Here is a 27,767-nt window from a genome sequence, read left to right as displayed (position 1 = left end):
TGAATTCCAAACTTGGGAAAAGTTGTTGGGACCATCTCTAGCTCCCTTACAATGGTTTAAAAATATGAAATGAAAATAATTATAGCTATTCAGTTCACTTTGAGGGCAACAGAAGTCACAGTTCTTTATTAACTAGATACAGGAATAAATCTCTTTCAACTCAACGTTCAGTGTCTATGTAACGGTCTTCTTTAAATATAATGATTGTCTTTTTGACCTTCTTTCAAAATTCTTGTTCTGAAATCTATATTTCTGTTGGTAAAAACTTCTTATTAGTAGAACAATCTTCACTCGATCCAGACATACCTGAGACACCTCAACAAGTACTCGGCAAAGTACCCAAAACACAGATAAATGTAGTTCCTGTACTGGTCTTATGTGCTTAGTGTACTCGTCTGTTTGATGTAGAATATGAGGCATTCGCTCTATTCGAGTTTGTACACACAAGGTAAGTTATGTACATCTGAGTGCTCAATGTTGTCTCTGTCTTAAGGGGTCTGTCTTTTGTCTGAATGTTGTCTTGTGCCCTAACTTTCTGAATTTTGAAAGAGAGCGAGTTTATTTCTGAGAAAAGGTAGAGTTTCTTTTTAATATCACATATGTCTCTTTATACTATTTTCAGGTGTATTGTGTTTCTTGTTCTTTAATTTGCAGTAGAGGCTATAAACATTAGCAACTATCAGATATTTTACAGTGTGTAGTTCTACACTGTAAACTTCTGTGGAGAATACTGTGTTGTCAAAACTGTGCAATGTAGGTTATGATTTATGAATACAAAATATCAAAACATCCTGCTCAGGTGTCAGTTGCTGACAAAAAACAATCACACCTCACTGATTTTCTTTAGCATCTGCCTTATTGTTGTTGCTTGTCTACTCCTTAGTCCCATTTCTTGATACAGGGTTGGGGATGAGATGAGATGAATGTGTGTGGCATGATTTTACAGCCAAATGCCCTTCCTGGTGCCAACTTCAGTTGAGAAGCCAATGAAAATAAATGACAGTGAACGAAATTGCGAACATGGCAGAAGTAATCAGCTGTCGCTTGTGAATTGGAACATGTCCTGGCATGTGCCGGAAAACCACAGGACAGCCAAAGGTGGGGTTCAAATGTACTTGTCTCCCGAACGCAGAGCTTGGCTCCAAAGGAAACTTCTTACCAATTTAGTTTGACTTTTGACCAGTGGCAGCATGTGACCCTTATCAAAGTGTTAGCAAACTGGTTTGTAGAAACATGGATATACACAATATATGAATAATATTAAAGATCAAATAGAAATATGATTTTTTTCAAACTTACACAAATCAATCTTCTCCATACATCAGCAGATATTACATCTTGTAATATAGCTCCATCCGGCGATTTTTGGCACCAAAAATGTCTTTAATAGAATCATGGAACTCTGGATTCTTTCTATACCTTTTCGGGAGGTTTTTCTCAATTGAAATTAATGACAATTTTAATCCTCTTCCTTGGAAAAAGAGTCCATGCATGTTTCAAAAAAGTCAAAATCCAAAAGAGAAAGAAATTCCAGCTTATTCAGTTTGGAAAAAACGATACGTTATACGTCGAACCATTGTATCAAGTATTTCACAATACAGTCTGCAGTATGATTTCTGTTTGTCAATTTCCGCATCACCACTTCACTGACTTTTAACTCTAACTTCATTTTCACTTGACAACACTGATGAATGTTTGTCTGTGCACTGCTTCCAAAACAAATTGAGTTTATCAGGTTTGTCATTCAGAAATCTCTTTAATTCATCGACCTTGGCAGCACAATATCTTATGTCATTTATTCTGGTTTGTAAAGTGTTGAATAAATTTTTTTCTTGAGATAATACAGATGAGAATAAATTTTAAAGAAAAATATATTCAAGATTCAAAAAGTGGCAAAGAAACCTCTCGAACAGATTCTTGTTTTACCGTCCCATTCTTTGTTGTTGCTTATGAATGGCTTGAAGAATGTCTTCAGATCCTTTTTTACTTCTGATATTACTTCAACTAAACAATCTGTGTATCCAGTGGGTCAGGGCAACTGACGGCAAATGCTTAGTAGTCATCATCATCAGTCAATTCTATCATTACATGATGTGGCCTCTTTAAGTCGTGAACTCAGGTAAGTCTTTAGAAGAACTCTCCAGGTACAACGGTCTCGAGCAGTTCTCTGCCAGGTAGCACCAGCTATTCTCTTGATGTCGCTTAGTAGTAAACACCTTAAGTGCAGCTTTTCTCTTTGAAGTTCTCGAGAAAAGAGAAAAAAAAATGTTGCGAATCCAGATAGAGCTTCAAAGAATACATTCCTTAATGCCTTTACCAGATTGTTTTAGTTCTAGGTGTGGCTTGTGTGCATAGCAGTGCATAAATAAGGCTGACTGATATTTGACAAGAATAATCTGCTGTAGACTGTTACGTGCTCCAGTCATAACAAAACACCCATCGTACTTTTGAGCGACTAATTTGTCACTAAACTGGAATTCACTGATTAAACTAAAATCATGTCCAGACAGATAAACAGGAGAGCAATCGGTACTTACATCAATGAATCTAATAAATCTCTCCGGAATATCATCATTTGTAACATAATGAAGCAAAGAAGAAAGCTGAGGTGTTTAAGTCCATGGCCTCATTTTCTATCACAGCTACAAGTGGTGCTTCTTTGATCTTTTTTTTTTTTTTAACATAGCACTTTAATCAGTCATATACATTAACAGTATTAAATAGTCAGCTTTTCAGCTTCTTCTTCCGCTCCCAAAACGTCCTGTTGGACCTGGCTGCCCTTTGGTTGTCAGTAATGGTGTACTTCCTTCGTTCAAATGTTAAGAGTTTGAATCGTTGGTGTTTATTCCTTAGAATTGTCTTCTCGTCTCTGCCTTCAATTTGGAGCATTGATAAATTTATCATTCATGATCTCTGTGAACCAAGAGTTCTTTGATTTATTTTTCCAGAAGTACTAAATAACTACTTCACTAGGCGGGTTTCTGGCAGTCTGAATATATGACCAAAAAAGGCAATTCTTCTTTTCCGCATTGTATCTATTATTGATTCGCTTTCACGATATACCACTTCATTAGGTAATAATCTCCACTGGCCATCAACTTGGTGTTTCTTATTGATGATTGTCTTGATTATTCTTCTATCTACTTTCTGCAATTTATCCGTTGTTGATTTAGTGTTCAATTTGAAGAGTGTTTCACTAGCGTAAGTTGCTTTGGGTTTTACAACTGTACTGTATGTCAAAATTTAGCATTCTTGGAGAGAGATTTTTTTGTAAGTTGGCCAGGTGATTCGCTGTGCTGTTTTCAGTTTAGATGTTCTGCTGTCGATCAATGTTTTTTCTTTTGTGTTCCAAGTTATAATTTCCCCATTCACAACCTTAATTTGTTTGCTATTGTCGAGGTGAATGGCTGGTGTTTCAATTCTGAAGGTCGGCAACATTTCAGTCTTTTTCAAGCGAGATTTCTTCTCTTCTTTTATTTATTTAAAAAACATCTGAGACTGAATTGATTAACTCATTCTGGAAGTACCAAGGAAAGCACCAGATGTTTCCAAGTTGTTCCATAATTTTTCATCATATACAGCTCTGTAATGGAGCAGTTCAACAAAATTTCCTCCATTGATTGAGTCATGGTTTTCAGTATGGCTCCTAAAAGGCAGAGCTCTTGTTCCACCAGGAAACAAACAGCATCTATTACAGTAAACAACTAACAATATACCCATTTGTTTTAATTTTTCAATAGGTTTGTTCCAATTAATTTTGAAGGCAAGGCTTAGGGATTCCTCTATTCTAGTGCTACCGAACTTCAGTAAAGCTATTTTGGAATTAACATGGTCTACAGACTGTTCATGTCATTTCTGTAGTACATAATAACTGTTACCATCACAAATTTTCTTTGCTGTCCAAACATTCATGTCTGTTGAAAATAAAAGGAACACTACTACTTACAGCCACAAAGCCATGTATCATTTGTGTACCATGAATAATTAAAGTGATGCATTTTTGCCTCTGCCTTGGCTGATATACTAGGAATGGGTCTCCCATTGTCTATGATTTGTAATTAAGCAGCAAGAGTTAGGCTAGAGAATGAATGTGTTAAGTCCTCAATAACACAGCCGCATTCGTTCTCTACCATAGCTGAATCTCCCTTTAACATTCACAGCAAGCACAAGACACGCTCCTAACAATCACCAATGAACACTGCATATGATTATTAAGTTAGCCTCTCAACTGAGGCAAACACGTGACCCTAGTAGCCAGCATGGTCAGCTTTACCCCGTGTTTCCAAGTGCTTCGAATGCGTAAGCGTGCCCCGACTAAATTCAAGCTCCTCATGTTTGCCTCAGCGAAACGGCAAACAGTGCGCACAGTCAGCATATCTTCATCATTCGATAGATGTGAAGCTTTCATCACTTAAAGTGGTATTTATGTGGAAGAGAATGAAGTTTTATGGTTGCAATAATATAGTATATGGTATTAAATAAACAATTTATATGCCGTAATATTATGTAGTCATATTCGTTGACCTTTCATTTTAGATGGTGTTCGGCCGGCTAACATGGCAGACATAGACCGCTGTGCCTGCTTTTGACAAGACTGAAGAAGTAGTTCCTTCCTCATACTTGACTCCCATCAGAGGGCTTAGACTAATCAATGTAAAATTGAGGATTGTTTCGTGTGTTTCTACACTTCTTTGGAAACTAAACCGATCATCTCACAATTATATTTTCTTACTTTGTTCCATCCAGAACACATTTTGCAACTGGTCACTGATATTTTAACGTTAGAGGCTGATACGTGCTAAAACAACGGAGGGCCTACCAAACAGTTTTAATACAACACTTAAAATCTTCAAATGTAAGTCTAAATCGAGAAACTTTGTTATTGTTCAACAATTTTTAATCCTGAAATCAGTAATTTTTATATTTGCTAAAATTATAACTTTTATGTTCATGGCAGTTCTGAAACAGTATACAGGTATAATAAAACATATTACAAGGGCAAATCAAAAAGTAAGTTACACTAGCTCGCTGCAAGAGCACGCTATGTGTCGTGACCATGGCCAATGCAGAGCAAGCTCCAGTAACTGCTGACACGTCTGATAGGAAGTTTGGTGTGGTATCCCGTCATGTTGTGTGTGCAAAGTGGGCTAGTCTCAATGGTGCATTAACTGGAGTTTCACTCAAAAATTGGAGGTATGTGCAACAATCAGACTTCTATGGTCTAAACAACTGGATTGCATGGACATTTATTGTGAAATCACTGCTGTATATGGTGAGCGTGGAATTTTTCGTCCAGGTATTGTAAGGTGGTGACGCCGGATGCACGGATCTTGTGGACGAAAATCGCTAAGGCAGGCCCGCAACGTCCATTACCGTTGCAAATGTTGACAGTGTGGATGGGATCATTAGAGAGAATCGGCACATAACACTGAAGAAAATTGCCAGCATGCTGAACATTCTGTATCGCAGTGTGTTCTGTATTGTTCTGCAGCACCTTGGATTTCGTAAACTGTGTCAAAGATGGGTCCGTCGTCTGCTCACCGATGTTCACAAGGGACAATGTTTCCAATCATCAGTGGCATTTTTACAACGGTATTCTGTGGAGGGCAACGAGTTTCTGCGGCGAATCATAACAGGGGATGAAACGTGGGTCCACCACTTCACCCCGGAAACAAAGAGAACATCGATGGAATGGGTGTACACCACATCACCACCACAAAAGAAGGCCAAGGTCCAACCTTCAGCAGGAAAGGTAATGGCAACAGTGTTCTTTGACATGGAGAGTGTGCTGCACATGGAATTTATGCCGAAAGGCACAACAGTCAACTCAGTTTCATACTGTCAAACGTTGAAACGGTTGTGCAAGGCAATTACAGAAAAGTGGTGGAGAAAATTGACCACCAGTGTGATTTTGCTGCACGATAATGCAACACCTCACACGGCCCACTAAATGTCTGAACTGCTGCAGCAATTTACGTGGGAGATATGGCAACATCCTCCATACATTCCAGACTTAGCATCATGCGACTATCATGTGCTCAGTAAGCTGAAAAAGAATCTCGGTGCACGACAATTCTGAAATGAGGGGGAGGTAAAAGCAGCTGTCTCCAGGTGGTTACATAGTGCTGGAGGTGATTTTTACGCATCCAGGATTAAAAAGTTGGTCGACCGTTCCGAGAAATGTTTACAGTCTCTTGGGGACTATGTGGAGAAGTGAACTTACATTGTATGATGTCATAGCCGCGTTGCCTATGTAGGTGGTTTCATGAATGGCCTTAACTTGGAAGTGTAACTTATTCTTGATTTGCCCTCGTATTACTAGGTTGGCATTTATAATGATCTGCTATGGCAATGAATATTCTTTCTTATATTGATCGTCAATACTACAACCATGTCACCCCGGCCTATGACAAACTTAGCTGGTTAAGACTGAAAGAACACTGTAACCTTCATGCCTTATGCTTTCTTTGCCGTATTCTTACAATATCCTTTCCACCTTACATTAATTCTCAGTTTAAACGGTTGTCATCCGACCACAAAAATACTCGTTTCTACAGCATGAATGAGGAATAAGTTACCTAGCTTTGGAAGAGAAGCCGCACCAGCTACATTCAGGAAACATTGCCAATAACAACTGACATTTCTATATGACATAAACCAAAATTATACAAATTGTAATATTAGTCTCATATCAACACATTCTTATTTCCTTGTGTTGTAAATTGTTCGCAGCAGTAATTCTAAGTAGTTATTTTATTATTTATAGTTGCGAAGAAAAAAGGATTTAGTTGTTATAAGTTAATACTGTTTGAAGATCTTTTACTTCTTTTGATTATCAACATTGCCCATCACTTCATTACTACAGTATCATTATTTGTACTGGTATTCCATTAAATTAACAGTTGCAAGTAACTTTTATTTCTGATTATTTTTGTACATACACTGTATTACAAAATATGTTTAGATGGAAGAGAGGGTCAAATGGCCCTAATCTTGAGAGACAAAATACATTTAATCTAATCAAAATGTGTAGGTGAAAACAAGTATGATTCTATCCAAACAATCAGTTTATAATTAACTCAAGACATTTAACAATGGAAATTAAGGGAAAGGCACCATAAAGGTGTGGGGAAAAAATTAAAAATGGTGTTTCATAAATGTTTTTATGCTGCATTGACACAGATAGGTCTTATGGCAACAATAGGACAGGAAAGGGCTAGGAGTGTGAAGAAAGCGGCCGTCACCTTAATTAAATTGCCTGCTGTGAAAATAGGAAGCCTCAGAAAACCATCTTCAGGGCTGCCGGCAGTGGGGTTCAAACCCTCTATCTCCCGAATGCAAGCTGACAGCTATGTGACCAAACCAAGCAGCCACTTACTCTGCTTTCATAGAAAGGTTCTAGGAACATCTTCCATGATTACGTTATCAGAAGATGTGAATATTCCAAATAGAACTGAACTGAGAAAGTCTGACATCACAGAAGACTAGGTTTTGTTTCTGAAGTATGAATGATTTTCAGTTCAAATCTACTGACTTTCTCTTCTTTTTCTTTTTTCTTTTGTTTAGGGTTAAAATTAAAAACACGGAGAACTAAGCAAAACTACCAAAAGGATATCAGTCTTGAACATTCTTAACTGATGTTACCATTTGAACACTTTGAAGTATCACACATGGCTTAACAGAGAAACTATGGTACTTCCAGAACATTCAATGGGCAGCAAGTATTTTATAAGACTGGAGTTATAACTGTTATGAGAATCGCAATTAACTAGAGATATCAGCAGGTGGTATGGTACCCTGCAACCCTGAACTGACTCTTTGCTATGATTACGCACAATTCTAGCAAGTGGCAGGACACCGTTCAGAAATGCAGGCATCTGCACTGTGGTGGTATTGTTGTCTGGACCTTCTGCTCGTGACGACTGTTCACAATAATACACTGGATAAGCTTCCAGTTTTCTGTAACTATTTTTCCTAATTTCACACACTGCTCAATTTTCCCATCGATACTCTATCATTAACCAGACAACAATACTGCAGCAGTGCAGACATCTGCTTCACTAAGCGGCACTGTACCACTTGAAGAAAGTGTGTAAAATCGCAAAAAAGGGTCAGTTTAAGGTTACAGGTACTGTACCACCCGCTGACAGAGTACCTCTAGTTTATTCCAATTCTCACTATAAGTAAAACCTCAGTCTCCAAAATTTCTAGGCAAAGGTTATACTTATAAAGGAGAAAAGGATTGTAACGTATGTTAAAAATTATAAGTTAGCCGGAAGGAAAGTCATGAGACAGTCATAGGAACACAAGGAATTAAAGGAATTTTTAACATATTCCAGGATATTTCCTACATGGATAATAGACATTTCAATGTTGATATAACATTCACAGGAATTTGTTTCTTAATTAAGATGCAGCACGATTACCCAATGTCACAACATAGAGACATATACTGCAGACAATTATTTTTGTAAGGGAAGAGAAACACTTTTTTAAACTACGTAGAACACCCTATTTAAGCCACTCCTCACATTTCATATCCTCACTTTGCTCTTCATGTTGAACATAAGAAACACATGTTATAGAACAGCCTTGCTATAAAAAATGTACAAACATGATATGAATGTGACAAACAGCAAGTGACAAAAAAAAGCCACATCTGCTTGTCACCTTTCACAATACCTGCTTGATATATATACTGTACATATGATAAACTTACCAAGACCGAATGGCTTTGGAGGTGAAGAGATATGGTCTCCATCAGCAACTTTGGTGAAGCTAGGAGCAGTCGATGGTCTCCCTCTTCCTTCCCGCAGAGCTGAGGTCGTCTGCTCCAGATTAAGATCCGTTACACTCTCCGATCGGCACACTCCAGAATCGGAACCACCTTCCAGACGCATTATCTTCAAGACAAACAGAAGCATGTCAGTCACATTAACACAGGAAACATATAGAGTGCACTTGAATATTTGCAAACGAATGTGGCAGGGGCAGTGGTGGGATTAGAGTTCCTACTTAACATAATAAACCTCTTAACTGGGGAGTTTACACTGAGAAATGAACATTCATAGCAGGGAATATATTTTGACTGAAAATTAGTTAATCCTTCACATCCATTATCATGATGTGGGTGTCGAGTTATCTCGTCACGCCCATTACTCTTCTGTGAATGATGTACGAACTTGTTTATGCATTCATGCCTTCATGGAAGACAAGTTACCTAGTCCCGCCGTTTTGACATGAATATATCTTATGTCATCTGAATGTCGCCCCATGACGAAACAACAGGAGCAAATGTTAACAACCATGGAGATGAAGATGCTTCGATGGTCCATGGGGCTGACCCGATGTGACCACATAAGGAACACGGACGTCCGGCAAAGGTTTGGTGTCACGCCCATCATAGACAAAGTGAGGGAAGCCCGTCTCCGCTGGTACGGCCACGTCATGAGAAAACAGGACGACTCAGTTGCCAAAACAGCACTCCACATCAACCCAGAGGGAACAAGACCACGAGGAAGACCGGCAAAGAGATGGACTGACAACATCAGGGCAGACATGCACAGTGTTGGCTTAACACCAGAAGATGTCAACGACAGACAGAAATGGAGGAGATGTAGCAAAGCAGCAGACCCTGCAAGTCGGGATTAATGCTAAGAAAGAGAGAGAGATATCTTATGTCATCTGAAAATTTATGTTATGTAAGTTAGTAGCACAAACTATGTGACATATGGCCAGACAATGTTACCTAGCAACCGAGCAGGCTACATCTGATGACTGGTGATCATGTAAAATTAGCAGCCGTTGATGGATGGCCATGACCGAGGGGCATGTACATAGGACATATTTATGATCATTTGATTTCTGCACAGGGAAAAGTTGTTTGCTTTGATTTGCATTTGGTAATTCAAACCATATTTATAGTTCAGTTATCATGAGTTTCGACTTGACGTTTGAGCGCTGCCTTTTGTCGGAGGGTAAGTGAATTAATGAACAGCCAATCATAGGCAGCCGATCGCTCTGATAGAGCGCGTTAGGCCCCAGATCCGGTTAACAGTGTTGTCGATCTGTTGTTTACTGTAACCACGTGCTATCAGCTGTGTGTTGTATTGTGCTCCGTTCTTTTCGCGGTCTTTGTGTGTCTTTGTGCTAGGTTGTAGTTCATTTATATTTCGTAGTGTAGAGTTTATAAATGTATTGTTTAGTATTTTTAATAGTATAGTGTGTTACATTGTAGTGAATAGTGTGTAACAAGTGATCTATTTTATATAGTAGTTTAGTTTAATATTCCGTTTGGTAGTTATATAGTAGGTTAATTTTAGGCCCGTGTGTGAATTTGATTTACTGTCATGTCGACACCTACATCTAAGGATGAAGCTCCAAGAGAAGAAAGCCCTTCGGACGCGGTACTCCACTAAGGAAATTGTTTGTAATGTTAGGGAGTCATTCTTGACAAAGCACCAACAATGGCGGCTAGAAAGAATGAGTTGATTAAGTGGTTGAAGCAGTACAATATTTTGGTTTGCGATGACATGGGGAAGGGGGGATCTTATGCATCTCATTTCTGTTCGTGTTGTGTATCGTAAATCAGCTGTTTGTATTTGTAGCAGTTTGGGACCAATGTCTGACTTCCGGCTAACTGTCGCGTCAAAACTCATAAAAACGGAACTATAATTCAACATATTGCAACTACATTATAATGAGACTACATCTGACACTAAGCAACAATAAACAAAACTATGCCATTGTTGTAATAAAGTACATTACTTTTATTACAATATATGACTTTGTCTTGCAGCAATATATCAAGAAAACAATGTGAAATTAAAGTAAATGATTGTACTGTACATGAAGTTACAAAAAAATATTGAAAGACAATCTTCAAAATCATTTTTCTTCAATGATTCTCTGTTTACAATGGTACAGAAGCAAGCTCATTGTGAGTTTCACCACTTGTATCATCCTTGCTATCGAATTCATCATCTGAATCATTGAGATGAAGAATAGTTCCATCATCCAAACGAGCACGCATAGCAATTATGTATGGAAGAAAATACAATTAAATATTGGTATGCAGTGCAGCACAGTAAATCAGGAACCCATTGACACTACAAGGCGATCAGAAAACTAAGCTCAGCAACAAAAAGAGATGAGAAACATGCCTTGCCCTGCAAATAACAGTTTTCAAAGGATCTAGATGAGTTAAAAAGTTACCCGATTGAGTAACAACTACTGTCACACCCGGTTAAGAAGTAAAAAGAAGGAAGTTGAAGAGGGCCTATACCTCAAAGAGAGAGGGGATTAGCTAAAGAGGTACAAAATGAGAGACAAGTAAATCTTGCAAACCTGATACCATCAGGCCTGGAAGAGAACAAGAGTTGACAGAATGGGGTTGCAAAGGAAGAATGAAAAAGCGGAACTTGGCACAAAAGAATTTACAGAAAGAAAAAAAGCAATACTAGGATGGGATAGGGCCCTATAATACACGTCACATTTAATAAGTCATAAGCCCTTGGGGAGGTGGTAATTATTGTTTTGCCGGGCTGAGTGGCTCAGATGGTTGAGGTGCTGGCTTTTGCCGGGCTGAGTGGCTCAGACGATTGAGGCGCTGGCCTTCTGACCCCAACTTGGCAGGTTCGATCCTGGCTCAGTCCGGTGGTATTTGAAGGTGGTCAAATACGACAGCCTTATGTCGGTAGATTTACTGGCACGTAAAAGAACTCCTGCGGGACTAAATTCTGGCACCTCGGCGGCTCCAAAGACCGTAAAAGTAGTTAGTGGGACGTAAAGCAAATAACATTATTATTATTATTATTATTATTATTATTATTATTATTATTATTATTATTATTATTATTATTATTATTTTAAGGGGGAGTGTACCTAGACTAGCATCCCCTCTTAACACTAATCAGAAGAGATCCGACCCTTCGAAGAATGATGGTACTGGAAAAAGAAAAGGACAGATCACAAAGGGCATAAAATGAAATAGAATCTGCAGATCCCACAAATGCAGTATCATCAGAGTCAGAAGAGAACGAGAACTATCCAAACGAGATTAGATAGGAAAAAGTAAAGTGAGAAGCCAAAGTTCATTGTAACTTTAACAAGGTCCAAAACAGGGAGCCATAGAACAAGTATATTTGTGGTATGTACAGAGTGTTTCAAAATGAATATCAAGGTTTTAATGCTCTATAGTACTTACTACTGTATATTGAACTTACAATTATAAATACGAAAGAGCAACTCAAACAGTTTGTTCTAGAAGGGTTCGTTCCTGTACGCATGTACTGGTCCCTCTGTCTTCCGTTAGAAAGCGCTTTTGTATCTGTCTGCATGAACTGGTTCCTGTGTCTAGTAGAGCTAATAATAATAATATTAATAATAATGTTATTTGTTTTACGTCCCACTAACTACTTTTTAAGGTCTTCCGGAGACGCCGAGGTGCCGGAATTTAGTCCCGCAGGAGTTCTTTTACGTGCCAGTAAATCTACCGACACGGGGCTGTCGTATTTGAGCACCTTCAAATACCACCGGACTGAGCCAGGATCGAACCTGCCAAGTTGGGGTTAGAAGGCCAGCGCCTTAACCGTCTGAGCCACTCAGCCCGGCTCTAGTAGAGCTAGCAGCAAAGATGGCAACTGAGGAACAGGAAGCTTTGTGTGTTTTACAGTCTGAAAGGGCTGAATCTGTAGTTGCAGTGCAACGTGTGTTCCGAATTAAGTTCCATTGTAATCCTCCTAGTGATAGTAACATCTGTAGATGGAGTCATAAGTTTGAAGACACTGGCCGTCTTTGTCAAGAGAAGAGCATCGGATAACCAACAAAGGAAGCATGTTAATTTAAAGATAAAAATTTCATTATTCCGTATTGAAATTATTGATGTTAAAAATTAATTATTTGAAAAGGAGGTTCAACCTATTCAATACTTAAAAGAAAGAAATGCAGTAATCACATTCCTATTTAAATGGGACCGGTTTCGACCTTAGTCCAGGTCATCATCAGCCGTAAAAACATGTACAATGTTTATGAATATTGGAGGTCAGTTTCACACTCTGATAGGCACAAAGACACGACACCACATTCTGTCATGCACAAAGTCACAACACTATCAACTAATATACGAAGATCAAAAATAACTTGAAGTCGCAGACGAATAGATTTGTAGTAGAAAGCCGCCAGCTCCTGGTGATCAGCGCGGCACATTCAAGGTCATGTGCTGCGGTCGAACGCCAAAGTAGAGTGGAGAATGTTTTGAAGGTCCAGAATTTGTCACAGTTGCGGGAAGTTAAGTACGTATATAAAAATATACGACGCAAATCAGAATAATTGAATGAGTACTTGTACTCCTGCTAAGTTCTTGGAAAACAGTTGACTTGAAAAAACAATTGTAGAGAGAAGAAAAAAATGTAGTAAAAAGCGCAATATCGGAAAACAAATGAAAACTTATATGCACAGTGCGCTATTTTTTAAATGAAAAATTTTAGGTTATGATTGAAGTAGTCGAAGTTGGCGCAAGACAAGAGTTAAAATTTGAAAGAGGAGAACCGAAATGAAGGTCGTGGGTTTTTTTTTTTTTTTTAATAGAGAAGGAAGAATAAATTAAATGAGGAAGAGTGATGGTGAAATAAGAGAAAGAATAAAATAAATTGAAGTTAGATGGTAATGAGGAAGGATAAGATAGGGAAATGAAGGAGGGGTAGTTTAGGTGGGTTAGGAGGGTGGGTTACTGGAGGTAGAAAATGTGGGTGGGAACTATGTAAGGCATGGGAAATAGAATTGGGGTTTTGGAATTTGGAATTTTTGAGAAGAAGAATTAGGAAGTCAAAAAGGATATTGGGTTTTTCAGAAATGTCGTTTAAATTGAAATTAGGGTTGAAGTACTGGTCAAGGTGGATAAAGCAATTTTCAGTAATGTTTAAGAGGGGCCCTTTGTTATTGATTTTAAGTATATTTATGTCATTGTCAATACTGGTGAAACTATGCTTGGAGTCTTGTATGTGCTGTCCTATGGCAGAGAATCTGTTGTATTTAATGGCGTTGACATGTTCAGAGTACCTGATATTGAAGTTGCGGCCAGTTTGTCCGACGTAGGAGGAATTGCAGTTGTTGCATTTAAATCTATATACACCAGATTTAGAAAAAGCATTTGACTTATTTAGAGATTTAGAGTTGTGTAAGATATCAAGACTTCTATTGTTAGTTCTAAAAGAAATTTTCATATTATGTTTTTTTAAAAATATTAGTTATTTTATAAGCATCCTGAGTGAAAGTGAAGGTGGAAAAAGCAGTTGGTTTAATTGTGTCTTTAGATAAAGTGGTTTTTGGACGGTGTTTGAATTTGTTGATGATGCGGTTAAATCTGGTGTATACAGCACTGACGAAAGAAACTCTTCAAATTTGTGGAATGTTATTTAATTCCAATGTACGCACAAAACTTACATCATTTGATCTTCATTTTTTGGCAACAACGTCGACACTATTACTGGTCTAGTTATTTAACACTGGCTCAGTCCTGTGGTATTTGAAGGTGCTCAAATACGACAGCCTCATGTCGGTAGATTTACTGGCACGTAAAAGAACTCCTGCGCAGCTAAATTCCGGCACCTCAGCGTCTCCGAAGACTGTAAAAGCAGTTAGTGGGACGTAAAGCAAATAACATTATTATTAGCTACTAGCAGAAGTACCCGTTCTTCGTACGGGTTATCAGAAACTGGCTTTAGCTACTCATACTATCGGTGTGACTGACTTCTTTAGATATTTTTTTTTTTGCTAGGGGCTTTACGTCGCACCGACACAGATAGGTCTTATGGCGACAATGGGACAGGAAAAGCCTAGGAGTTGGAAGGAAGCGACCGTGGCCTTAATTAAGGTACAGCCCCAGCATTTGCCTGGTGTGAAAATGGGAAACGATGGAAAACCATCTTCAGGGCTGCCGATAGTGGGATTCGAACCTGCTATTTAGATATTTATATCACTGGTGTATTTACTTAAGTACGTAGAAATTATTTGTCATGTTTGGAATTATAGTGTAAGTATCTTCTTCTTCTTTTCTTCATGGGAGCCTCTAAATATTAGTTCTTAATTAGCGTCGACCTCTAGGTCCTAATGTAAGATTGGAAATTTTACGTTTTCGTATTAAAATTCCAAAAACCGCAGTCATTTTATTTGCGCATGTTACATTTAAATGGTTGGTATAATTTCCAACTCGTACTGACATGTGCAGCGAGCGCGCTTTCCAGATGACCTCATGATCACGAATAACCGTAATTTCTGAAGTTTTGATGATATTTCTTTTATCTTTCCAATTTGATCGGATTTGTGACGGGCAGAATTGAATATAATGCATTCAAGAACTTTTAAGAATCGATACTTACATTCAAAATCATGCTTTCGAGTTCAACATAATCTTTAAAAGGCGATGTAGGCCTAATTTGCGCGGTACGAGATTTCCAGAAACTGACTACGAACAGTATACCGGAGACCAAATTACAATGAAAGATTAAGAAATGAAGGGATTTCACCATCATTTTGGTTGCTTTTATATCTAATGTGCTTTATTTTATTAGATGAGAGAATTAAAAACTACTTGTGGTCGATTAACGTTAGGCTTGGCACTATTAGATTTTTCAAAGAGTTTGGCTAGCCTAATCAAATACAGTAGAGACATTACGCGACACTTACGAATTTAGCCGTGTTAAAATGGGAGACAATTCGACGTTGGCGCTCCTAGTGACTTGACCTGAAAAGTCGCGCTAAATTCAAATATATCAATGGAATTGCATATATGAAAATGGATAAATAAATTACGTCTAGAAAGAAAGTATTGTTGAGATATTAACTTCGAAGTTGCTAAAGTAATTATGGATAAATGAATGAAGAATTATTTAAAAGGTTATTATTTAAAGACTGAAATTAGACATATAAACAAGATGTGAAATGGACTGCTGTGAAATGAGTTGATCTTTCATTTATGCATTACTGTTTTTGCTTTAGCATTCCTGCCTGAACATTTACGGTTAGATTTGTCTTTTTCTCATTTAAAAAACATTGTGTCATCACATTAAGACACTTGTCAACAAAAATATCGTCACATTCCTTACACACATGATGCAATGAATTAATTTTTAAAAGCTGGACAATTTTCCTCTTAACATGAAGCCTACAAACAGAAAGAAAATGTATAAAATCCCGGCTTTAATCTGAGAAGAGGGATAAAAGAAAGAAAAGTATGAAAACGTTGTCGATAGTGATGCTTTGAGGAATATTTACGTACAAATAGAGTAAAAATGTAACATACCCTTGGCTGTATAACATATGAGTAACAACACAGTAAAGGTTTCCACCTATTCAATACAAAATATATTCACAATATTTTAAAATTACATGGAACTAGTTTCGACCCATCTAAGGGGTCATCATCAGCCACATCAAAGCAAAGATCACTCTTGACGAAATCCGAATCAAATCTAAAAATCAACTTTCTAGATTTAACCATCACTAGAAACTCAGATTCTTTCAGTTATAAAATATTCAGAAAACCAACTCAAACAGCCTCCACCATTCGCCAAGATTCAGTGCACCCCCAGTCCCACAAACGAGCCACATGTAACAGCCTAGTTCACCGAGCCTTCAGCATACCTATGTCCAAAAGAGATCTAAAGAACAAACTCAACACAATCCACGGAATCGCAAAATTCAACTGCTTCAGCAACCATTTTATAGAAAGGATAATCAATAAACATAAATATCGCCTAAAAACTACCCTCAAAAAAGAAACAACTAAACCTCTAACATTTCCACCTTCACGTTCAACAATGATATCTATAAGTTAACCAATATCTTTAAGAAACAAGGCATTAAAATAGCCTTCACAACCAACTATAAGAACATGAACATTTTACACAATACTTCACACATCAACAGGACCAGCAGTTTTTTAAAATCAGGAGTTTATAAGATCAAATGTAACACCTGTGGAAAAACCTACATCGGGCAAATCGGTAGAAACTTCAATATCAGATACCACAAGCACACTAACGCAATAAAATACAACAAGTTTTCAGCCATCGGCCAACACATGCAAGATTATAACCATAATTTCACCAATATCGAACAAGACATGGACATCCTCGTATTAGCAAACAAGGGCCCTTTACTCGACATAATGAAAATTACTACATACACCTAGACCAATACTTTAACACCAGTCACAATCTCAATGAAATCTCAGAGAAACCCAACATACTCTTCGATCTATTTATCACTTTCCTCAGAAACAATAATGCAGCCAACCAAAACTCGATCCTAAATTTAATCAAAGGTACTTTTCCGAGACAATTACCCTTTCTCCCGCACCCTTCAGCCCCTCCTTAAGCCCTCTTCCCCTCCTAAACCACCTCCACTCTTCCTAAGCCATATATAATTTTATATGTGTCATTTCACATTGCATTCTTCCTTATAAGGACTTACCGTTTTCCATGATTATATAATATTTACAACACTAAGCCCCCTTTTATACTTTGTTTCCAAACCTCTTATGTATATTCCTTGTATATTTATTAGCTGTTACTCACCTGTCCCATACTAACATCTCTTTTCATTTACCACATTCACTTGTTATTCCATAATAATCTTACTGTTAAAATTAACATGTTCTTAGGATTTCGTCAAGAGTGATCTTTGCTTTGATGTGGCTGATGATGACCCCTTAGATGGGTCGAAACTAGTTCCATGTAATTTTAAAATATTGTGAATATATTTTGTATTGAATAGGTGGAAACCTTTACTGTGTTGTTACTCATATGTTATTCTCAGTTCAATACGGACCTACAACATGAAATTTATAACCCTTGGCTGTATAGTCCAGGATTTTAAAGTCACTGGCCAGGAAATGATCTGAACAGATCTTATAATTTTTATATAAGCGTAACGTCCCTTCTTTCTTGTACACCTTATCCAATTCACTTCTGTGACATTTCAAAACCCACAGATCACACCTACAACAACACATCGGTATTGAAGGTTAACTGCTGCACTATACAATAAAATATGCGTATTATATTTTAAGCCAGTTAAAATATGGGCTGAGCAGGTCAGAAGATTATGAAATACTATAAAAATCTCTTTGTCACGGGAAGAATATATATGAAAACACAATATTACTTGCATTTTCTTATCAAGAGGGTAGCGAAAGAAAGACCGCGCATTCTTCTCTACTTCATAGTTACTGCAGCCAAACACAGCTCATACCTTTCCCCTCATGTTGAGAGAAGATATCAAGGAACGACACACGCTACTATTTAATTATGTCAACTCACTGAAAACGCATAAATAACACCAAAAACTTCACACACAAATACACGTGCTCTTATGACGGAATCAGTAGTTCTCAGGTCTACCCGCTAGGGAGAGGTCTAATAGCTGTCCCTCGATATCTCGCTGAGTGTCGCGTATTGTCTCTACTGTATTTGGCCTAATCAAAGTTGCTGAACTGAAAGAAGTTTTCACAGGAAACTGACGAAGATTCCCCTGAAAAATTGAATATAAAGTATCGACATTTTGAACTCGCGTACCGGTAATTAATGCGGTTTCGTGGTCTAACATGCCTGCCTCTCATCCAGAAGGCCCGGGGTCGATTGCGACCAGGTCAGGTAATTTTACCTGGATATGTCTGGTTCCAGGTCCACTCAGCCTACGTGATTTCCTTTAATTGTGGATCTATCTAATGGTGAGATGGCGACCCCAATCTAGAGAGCCAGGAATATCGGCCGAGAGGATTCGTCGCACTGACCACGCGCACTTTGTAATCTGCAGGCCTTCAAGCTGAGCAGCGGTCGCTTGGCAGGCAAAGTCCCACTGGGGCTGTAGTTTGGTTTGGTTTGGTTTAGGAGTTTTAGTAAGATTATAATTATACATATTTTATTTTTGTGATGTTTAGCCAAATTGTTGATGATTTACATTCATTCCCGGATTTTCTGTTTTCCCGTGTTGTACGTTTTATTTTCATGGTCCCTCAATAAACAGAGAATCGAGGTTTCACTGTAGTGCCTAATCAACTGCTAGATACATGATATTATGCTAAGAGGGAAATTTAAAGTTTAAAACATGCACCACTTACATGCGAGAAGTTAGGTACACTGGCCGTCTTCCTCATAGGTTTCTGACCCTGCGCCTGCAACAGTTCTTTCACAGCCACGTTCTGCCTCAGTCTGTCTAGGGTAAGAATACTCTCCACAGCACTAACTCCTCGAGTGTACTTCTCTGGAAAAAAAAAAAAAGATATAAACACTTGATGTCCTAGTCTTCAGAACAAAACAGGAATTACCCATGTATAAATTATAGAACTTCCCAGGTTACCACGCCAAAGACGACTCGCCTGGAATGGACACATGCTACAACAAGGAGGATTGTTACAGGATATTACTGAAGGCAGACTGAAGGGGAAAAAAAACAGTAAGAAAGACCACATCCCAACTTATAGACCAACTAAAGCAAGAAGTGGGATTTCACATATTTGGTCATCTAAAGAAGAGGGCTCTCTGCTGTGAGAGCTGGAGAGCGATCATCTGAGGAGCAAACCAGCCAGGTGGCCTATTTACATATTTTACATGTTTTGTTTATCTGTATGTACATTTTAAACTTCATTAGGGTAAATAATAATTGTCTAAATATCAAAACTGCTCCACCTGAAATTACCAATGATATGAATAAAATTGCAAGAATGTAAATACTTAGGTGAATGGCTCACTGAAGATGGCAGTGAACATAAATCAATAGCTTCAAGAATTCAGAAAATGGGAATTGCTTTTCAACACACAAAGAATGTTCATAACAAACGTGTTTGTCCTGGAACAGTAAAATTCATCATTACTTAACAGTGATCAAACCTGAAGCTCTTTATGCTTCAGAAACACTGAATTTACCGTATTTACCCAAATAATCTCTGCACCCTCATTTTAGGAAGGCTCATTTTGAAAAAATGAAATGAACTAAAATTCCTTCCATCGAAAGAGTAACGTAGGCATAAACAAATATTTCATATCACTCCGCGAGGTCCACATGGTCTTCACGCAAATATCACCGCTATGAAATATATATTCCATGAAAATGAGCAAGTAAGCCTACTTACGTGACAGGTATTTCATTAATCTGGAATTGCAATAGGCTCGATTCCCTGTAGATGGGAAGATTCGTAGTCTCTTGCATCACTAGAATCCTCTCCTAAATTACTTACAAGTTCGTCACACTTCACGTCTAAAACACTTCTCACACGTGGTCTCTTTTTATTGGACAGTACCATGACTGGTGGTGGATAATTCTTTTCAAGCAATGTAAACATTTGAAATAGACACACCGGCGAAATCTGATGTTAGTTTTGCGATACAGTAAAACCTCATTAATTCAAAGACTTTTTAATACAGAAATCGGACTTCCAATTACTGATTTCTAATTAACAGTCATCTTGTAATTCAGAAATGCCAACCCTTGCCAGTTTTCACGGATTCTGCTTTTCCGTGTACTGCCTGCTACATGATATTGTGGCGTTCCTTAAAACGCTGAATACAAAAGAATTACGATTTCACTCTATTTTCAACTATGAAACACACTATAGACACACCGAAATGAATGAAAGTGCAGAAAGCTACCCCTGCACGTTCCGGAAGACGCGTTCTATCGTAACGCAGAGAAAATTTGAATTTAAATTACTCTGTAAAATATGGTACTATTTTTTAAAAATGTAAAGTCAGTTTAGAATTAAAAGTCTGAATTGTTTTCCGTTTAAATATGACATATGGGGACAGTTTTCTTCCATCTATGGTTGCATAAAGCATAACTGTACACTCAGATTTGAAAACTAGGTAAGCCAGGAGTGTGTTGCCAACTTTGATGCAAATAAAACCCGCATCCCAATTTCGTGCCTCAATTCTTTTTTTTAAATATGCGGGGATTATTCGCGTAAATACGGTACATCATAAAAATTTAAAGGAACAATTAGAGATTAATGAAAGGAAAATAGTGAGAAAATTCTTATGGCCAAGGATTAAAAGTGGAATACATTACCTCAAACCCAACTCAGAAATATATTTTAAAATATATAAACTTACTGATACAATGAAACTGCAACAAATTCAATTTATAAGCCATTTGGAAAGAATGAATAACAACAGACTTACTTATCAAATACAAGAAATGTTTGTAAATTGGTCAAAATAGTATAAACAAGTAGAGAAAGACCTCTCTGAATTAAATAAATAAATAAATAAATTAGAATCACCAAATCTGCAGCACAGAAATGCAATCAGGAAAATTGTTCATACAAGGAGACTTGAGGAAGACACAAGAAACCAACACGACGTACTTAGTCGGAGGAACAGAAATTACAACAATCGATGAAAATTAAGAACTATCGGGCAAATGCTGATACCGCATGGTCCTAAGTGACCCACCCATCCGCAAAGAACAAGAATAAGAACAACAAGAAGAAGAACAGTAGTCAATAACTGTAGAATAAAACAGTAATTAACCAAGTGAGTTCGCCGTGCAGTTCGGGGTGTACAGCTGTGAGCTTGCATAATAAATAATAAATAAATAATAATTGTCTATTACCGTAAAATAAATAGTCAAAATGAACACACTGCAAACAGACATGCAATATTAATAAGACATTAATGTCCAAGCTTAATCCTTTCTCGTTTCCACGTCTGTACCTACTTATTGTTATGAAATGATGTCTTGATGAGAACTATTTATTTTTAACATTTGTTTAGGTTTCTGGCGATGCAAGGATAGGAAAGGGCCTTAGTTAAGTACAGACTGGTATGAAAATGGAAAACGACGGAAAACCATCTTCAGGGCTGCCAACAGTGGGATTCAAATCCATCATCTCCCAAATGCTAGAACACAACTATGTAACCCCAAATGCATGGCTAACAGCTTGGTAAAGAAAATATCATCATCTACTGCATACTGGATTTGAAACGATGCAAGAATGGCCTAAGGAAAAGAATCAACAAATTTCATACCTATAAGAATTTAACTTACATAAAGAATAAGGACTAATATCATCATCATCATCATCATCATCATCATCATCATCATCATCATCATCATTTTCCAGCTCCAGTTTCACGGGTGTGGTACACAAGCACTAGTCACTTCTTCCTGTTAAAGTATACTTTCTGTTCCTCTATGTCCTCCCACTTGGCATTGCTCTTGCTAATAATTCTAATTTTGTGTGGCTATTTCTAGCCGAGTGCAGCCCATGTAAGGCAGACCCTCCGATGAGGGTGGGCAGCATCTGCCATGTGCAGGTAACTGCGTGTTACTGTGGTGGAGGATAGTCTTATGTGTACCGGGCGAGTTGGCCGTGCGCGTAGAGGCGCGCGGCTGTGAGCTTGCATCCGGGAGATAGTAGGTTCGAATCCCACTATCGGCAGCCCTGAAAATGGTTTTCCGTGGTTTCCCATTTTCACACCAGGCAAATGCTGGGGCTGTACCTTAATTAAGGCCACGGCCGCTTCCTTCCAACTCCTAGGCCTTTCCTATCCCATCGTCGCCATAAGACCTATCTGTGTCGGCGCGACGTAAAGCCCCTAGCAAAAAAAAAAAAAAAGTCTTATGTGTGGTGTGCAAGTTGCAGGGATGTTGGGGACAGCACAATCACTCAGTCCCTGGGCCATTGGAATTAACCAGTGAAGGTTAAAATCCCCGACCCGGCCAGGAATTGAACCTTGGACCCTCTGAACCGAAGGCCAGAACCCTGACCTTTGGACATTGCTCTTGCTGACCATCGATTTCACTGTGTCTATCCATCTACTCCTTGGCCTCCCAACTGGTCTCTTCCCTTTCACTTCTCTGTCAAAGTAATTCCTTGCTGTTCTCGTTCCGTCCATCCTCAGCCTCATAGCATGTCCAAACCACCGTAGCCTGCATCTTCCTAAAAGCTCAGTAACAGGTATTTAGACGCCAGCCTCCTTCCTGTTTGCTTCATTTCTAATCTAATTTATGCACTTGAATTAAAGAACTGAAAAATTCTTCTACTTACCAATGTATGTCTCTCCATCGCAGAGGGAACTGTCTTCACCTGACGCAGCAATTTGAGCCAATGATTCACGATCCTCTAATTCTTCACTTGCCTATAAAATGGAATATACAAGTGAACAAGAGAATTTAACCTATGAACAGGGAGTAACTGCCAAATAATTAGTTTCCTACTCACTTTTGGAATGTTGGAAACAACCTCATACGTTACACCGCTCTGAGTAAGACAATCTGAACGAACAATCTTTTTCCGAATCCTGTCCGTGATACTTTGTCTTTTATATATATTGAGAGTCAATCGTTTTCTAAGGACGAGATCCATCGTAGCTGGGTGAGACAGTCGTACAGTGGTCTTCAAAATGAGGTAAACTCGTTCATTGGCTGAAAGAGAACATAAACATGAAAAGAAAAGAAACATGAAATATAAAGTCACCGTTTTTTACCACCAACTGTTTGCGAAAAGAACCTTGAGATCACAGTTCCAAAACATATGAGGAGGCACTTTGTTATAGTACAATTGAATACAGGGCTTCTGAACCTGTGATGTTAGAATGTAGCAAACTAAATAAACCTTTCTCTCATTCTCATTTCTATCAAGCCATCTAATATCTCTCTCTTTCTACTCAGGACAGACAACTGTTCTGCAATGGAATAATTTGTTTCACCTGCAATTACAGAAAAACCTTTGTCGTTTCTTGCTTTGCTTGCACTAAATCACCCATGTGTAATCTCTGTATCACTTTCTGATGACGAGCTGTCAACCACACTTAAATTATTATTATTTTATAGCATATTAGACCTCTTTTCCCCCCCACTTTTACAGCCAAAAATAAAAATAAAGTGGGGTCCAATATGCGATAACTTCAAATTTTGTGCAGTGGACACATGACTTCTAGGCTATAAAGAGCTATAAATTGTACATGTAAACATTCTACCTTATTTTTTAACAAACTTATGAATGTATTTGAGTTATACTGGCCATTTTTGTTGGAAGGCAGCATTTCTAATTTACAGTAGTTAGTTTTAGTTACTCATGTCACGTCATTCATTTCATCTCATTAATTCCTCTGATGAGATTGACATCAGGAAGGGCATACAGACGTAAAAATTCGCTACGAAGATTTGTCTCACTTCACAGTCGAACCCGTAGAGAAAAGGGATAAGGGTATCACATTATGATATTATGCAATATTGCCATAAAAGAACTTAATGGCCAGTCATTTGTCTCTGTCAGTTGAGCAGTAAGCCTACCACACAGTAAACCTGATCACTGCTTTCATTTGAATTATAGTCTTGCGCCACCAACTTCCCTGCTTCCAGCGTTTGTCATTCCAAATGACGTCATTTTCACTCCCATCTCATCAGCCATTCACTGCAATCGAGAATTTGAGAGCATTCGGAGTTCTGGTTTTTTTTTTTTTTTTTTCCTTTAACCTTTCAAAAATAGTTTTGTGCCCAACTATAGAGTCCAAACAGTGTGAATCTATTCTCAAGTGGTTTCTAGAGATGGTCTCTGATATTCCCAGCTGGTGTATATGTAGCAGAATCCACTCCTTCCAAATAAAGCTGTGTTGTACAAAGTGTGCCAAATCACCAGCTGATAGCTAATGTACGTTATAAGATGTACTTCCGAATGTAATACATAGTGACTGGAAGCATTCTTTTGATAACTGTGGCTGTTGAAAGCCAGACTTATTTTTAAGTATATTTCATGCTTGTTCTGTACATTTATCACACCAGGATTTACCTATACAGCTGTAAATGAGATAAGAGAGACCGCATTGTTAGGTTAGGTATGATGCTATTGCCCAGATAGTGCCAAAAGTTCCATGACAGAAAGAATAAAAATAAATAACAGGAAAATTTGCCGCATTTATGGATATCTACAGGTGTGGCAGTAATGAGTTTTATTACCAACATGTTTATTTCGTACGTATGTTCGTTGTCTCCATTTTTTATTAACGCACAGTGCAGTATGTTTTGTTTGGCATCCCCGAAACTCGTGAAAGTAGTTAGTAGGGACGTAAAATCAATATTATTATTATTTATTAGGTATGTTGCCAAGTAAAACAATCGTTATGAACAGATTGTTTTTTATCACATTTTAAACCTACTTCCCTCCAAAAATTATGTATATTGGCCCGAGGTACAAGATATTACACAATTACTTTGTTAATGATCTTGCCTGCTATATAAATAGCAACAACCGTGAATATTGCTCAACTAAAATAAACTCGTTTCCTCATCCCGAGGTGGTACAGCTCTTTTTAGGCACGCCCCCAATGGACAGAAGCATCATGCTGCATATCAACTTTCCTGCCATTCTTAAATATCTGGCAGTATGGTACAGGGAATCAAACTCAGGCCCCCAAGAACAGCAGCTAATTGTATTAACCATTCCACTGGCGGACATTCTTAACTACAAAAAACAGACATTATAGCATGAATGATATGTGTTTGCATTGCATGGGTCGGACACAAAACTATTCACCTTTTTGTGTGACATCATCAGAGCTGTAGTAGGCCTACACAATGGAGGTGGACATTTCTTAACTACAAAACATAGATGCACCGCATGACTTTGACATGTGTTTGCATTGCACGAGTCATATAGATGAAACTATTCACAAATTTGTGCAATGTCATCAGAGATGTAGTGGGGCTTGTACCAGCTTTGAAGCGGAATCATCGTTCTTTGCTGACAAATAACATTGGGGGGGATCTTGTATGCGAGATTTACTTTTTTTTTTTTTTTCATTTTCTTTGTCTCAAAGAGCGGGGGGACAGGGGGTTCTAATACACGAGTAAATATGAGAGTTATCACGTTTAGTTGTTATTGATTTCTGCAGAATTTTCCACCTAAGACTTCAAAGAATACCAAAAGAAGAAAAAATCCAGATATGTCTGTTCTAAAGTCAGTTTAGTTCATGCTACTCTTGCTTCAGTCATTAGTCTGTAAATTAGTTTAATATAGCTGTCCATGCTACCCTATGTAGGCTAAGTGCTTCATAAACACATAATTTCTACATTCCTCATCTACTCCTATGATTCTTACCTCCTATACCTCCCCCAAAAACCACTTGAATGAGAATGAGTCCTGGTTATATCAAATTTGCCCTAGTAATAGGGTAGTCAGATTATGTGCTTTCCTCTCATCAGCTTGACTCGTTATCTCTTCATTTCTGATCAAATCTGTCCAACTCACCAGGACACTGTATTTCAAAGGCTTATTTCCTCTTTTTTATTCTGGACCACCAATTCCATGCAGTACTAGGCTCCACATAAAAGTTTTCAGAAACCTCTTGCCAATGGGCAGATCTATATTTGGTTCATAGCAACTCAAATCTTTAATGACACTGTTACATTATGGTAACACTATATTAGTAAATGCAATAACTTACCGTCAGTGACCTTGTTAAGATAATTGCTATCATGAATGGAGGAATCCCAAGCCGCTACAGCACAGACATCCTTTTCTTCATGTTTAATTATAGGTAGGTTATAAAACCTGTTCCCATGCTCCTTGGGTAGGATAGAATTCACACCAGTTATTGACACCTCATCCCCAGATTGGTGAGTCGACAGGTCATCCGCTACACAAAAGACAACAAGTTAGAATTTTATTTTAACCAAAAGTTTCAGTAAGGTACATACTTAAGCTCAGTATCTACATAAAATATTGAAATGAAAACAATCTGTATCAGAAATCAAGCTTAAAAAACAATAAAGTTTGTAGTTTTATGCGATTATGGGTACCATAATTAAAGAAACAATTCTGTATTTATAGAGCAGGGAATTTAAAATGGATAATGATTTCACTTTCTGGAAATCAATGCAAGAAAAAGTAAATGAATATACCCTAACTCAATGGCATATACTGACGGTTCCCACTTATAGTTATGAATTTCATTGGGTTCCGTACTGAAGTGGGATTACAGTAAATTAAAATTCTTTCAAGGTCCACCTATTCAATACAATGACATTTTATTGTGATTGAATCACATGTCAAATGCTACTAGTTTCAGCATCTGTGTGCCATCATCAGCCGTAAGAACAAATTAAACAATTATATACATATGCCTAAAACATCTAAAACACATTTTAACACATTCTAAAATACATTATACGTTATATACGTATATACTGCACGTTTGTGCATTAGGGGATGTATGGAATCTTCGTGGATCGTGTTAGCAGTATGTGTATGTTTCCTGTAGATTTTGCAAGACAGACCAGAGATAAGTTAAAATTATGTTACAATTGATTGCTGTAATATAAAATTCTTAAAATTCCAGCAATTCGTTATATAGTCCAGTCTGTGTACATCTGGGATAAGTGAATTTGTGATGTTTTTTGCTGTCTATATGGGTGAAACTTGTTCACTTGATACTAGGTGGTTCCAGTTTTGAATAAAATTCTTACATTGTGCTTCTGGAAAAGGTTGGTGATTTTGTGGACGTCGTTATTGTGTAAGTGAAGGTGGTTGAAATAGGAGCTGCTTCTTTTTCTCTTATAAGTGTGGTTTTAGGCCGGTGCCTATATTTGTTGATTATTTGTTCTATAAACGGCCTGTTGTACGCATTGAACTTGGCAATTGCCCTTATGGTGGGTGTTAAGTTCATTATTAAGATCTTTCTTTGTCATGTGTATGGCAAAAGCTCGATAGACCATGCTATTATATACTGCACGTTTGTGCATTAGGGGATGTATGGAATCTTTGTGGA

At 37.8% G+C, this 27,767-nt stretch overlaps 1 protein-coding gene across 1 annotated transcript in view; it reads right to left on the bottom strand.

Moving 5' to 3' along the window:
* Khc-73 (Kinesin heavy chain 73) overlaps window positions 1–27,767 on the bottom strand; it is a 471,364-nt gene that overhangs the window by 79,757 nt on the left and 363,840 nt on the right. Inside the window, exons 23-27 of the mRNA XM_067153111.2 lie at window positions 26,445–26,636; window positions 23,222–23,424; window positions 23,048–23,138; window positions 19,121–19,263; window positions 8,720–8,903 (exon numbers count right to left, since the gene is read on the bottom strand). Coding sequence (XP_067009212.2) covers window positions 8,720–8,903; window positions 19,121–19,263; window positions 23,048–23,138; window positions 23,222–23,424; window positions 26,445–26,636 — 813 coding nt within the window. The remainder of the gene's footprint in view (window positions 1–8,719; window positions 8,904–19,120; window positions 19,264–23,047; window positions 23,139–23,221; window positions 23,425–26,444; window positions 26,637–27,767) is intronic.

This window comes from Anabrus simplex, chromosome 8 (genome assembly GCF_040414725.1).
Source record: "Anabrus simplex isolate iqAnaSimp1 chromosome 8, ASM4041472v1, whole genome shotgun sequence".
NCBI classification, from domain to species: Eukaryota; Metazoa; Arthropoda; class Insecta; order Orthoptera; family Tettigoniidae; genus Anabrus; species Anabrus simplex.
The sequence above is the reverse complement of the archived record's forward strand: the minus strand, read 5'-3'. Positions and strand labels throughout refer to the sequence as shown.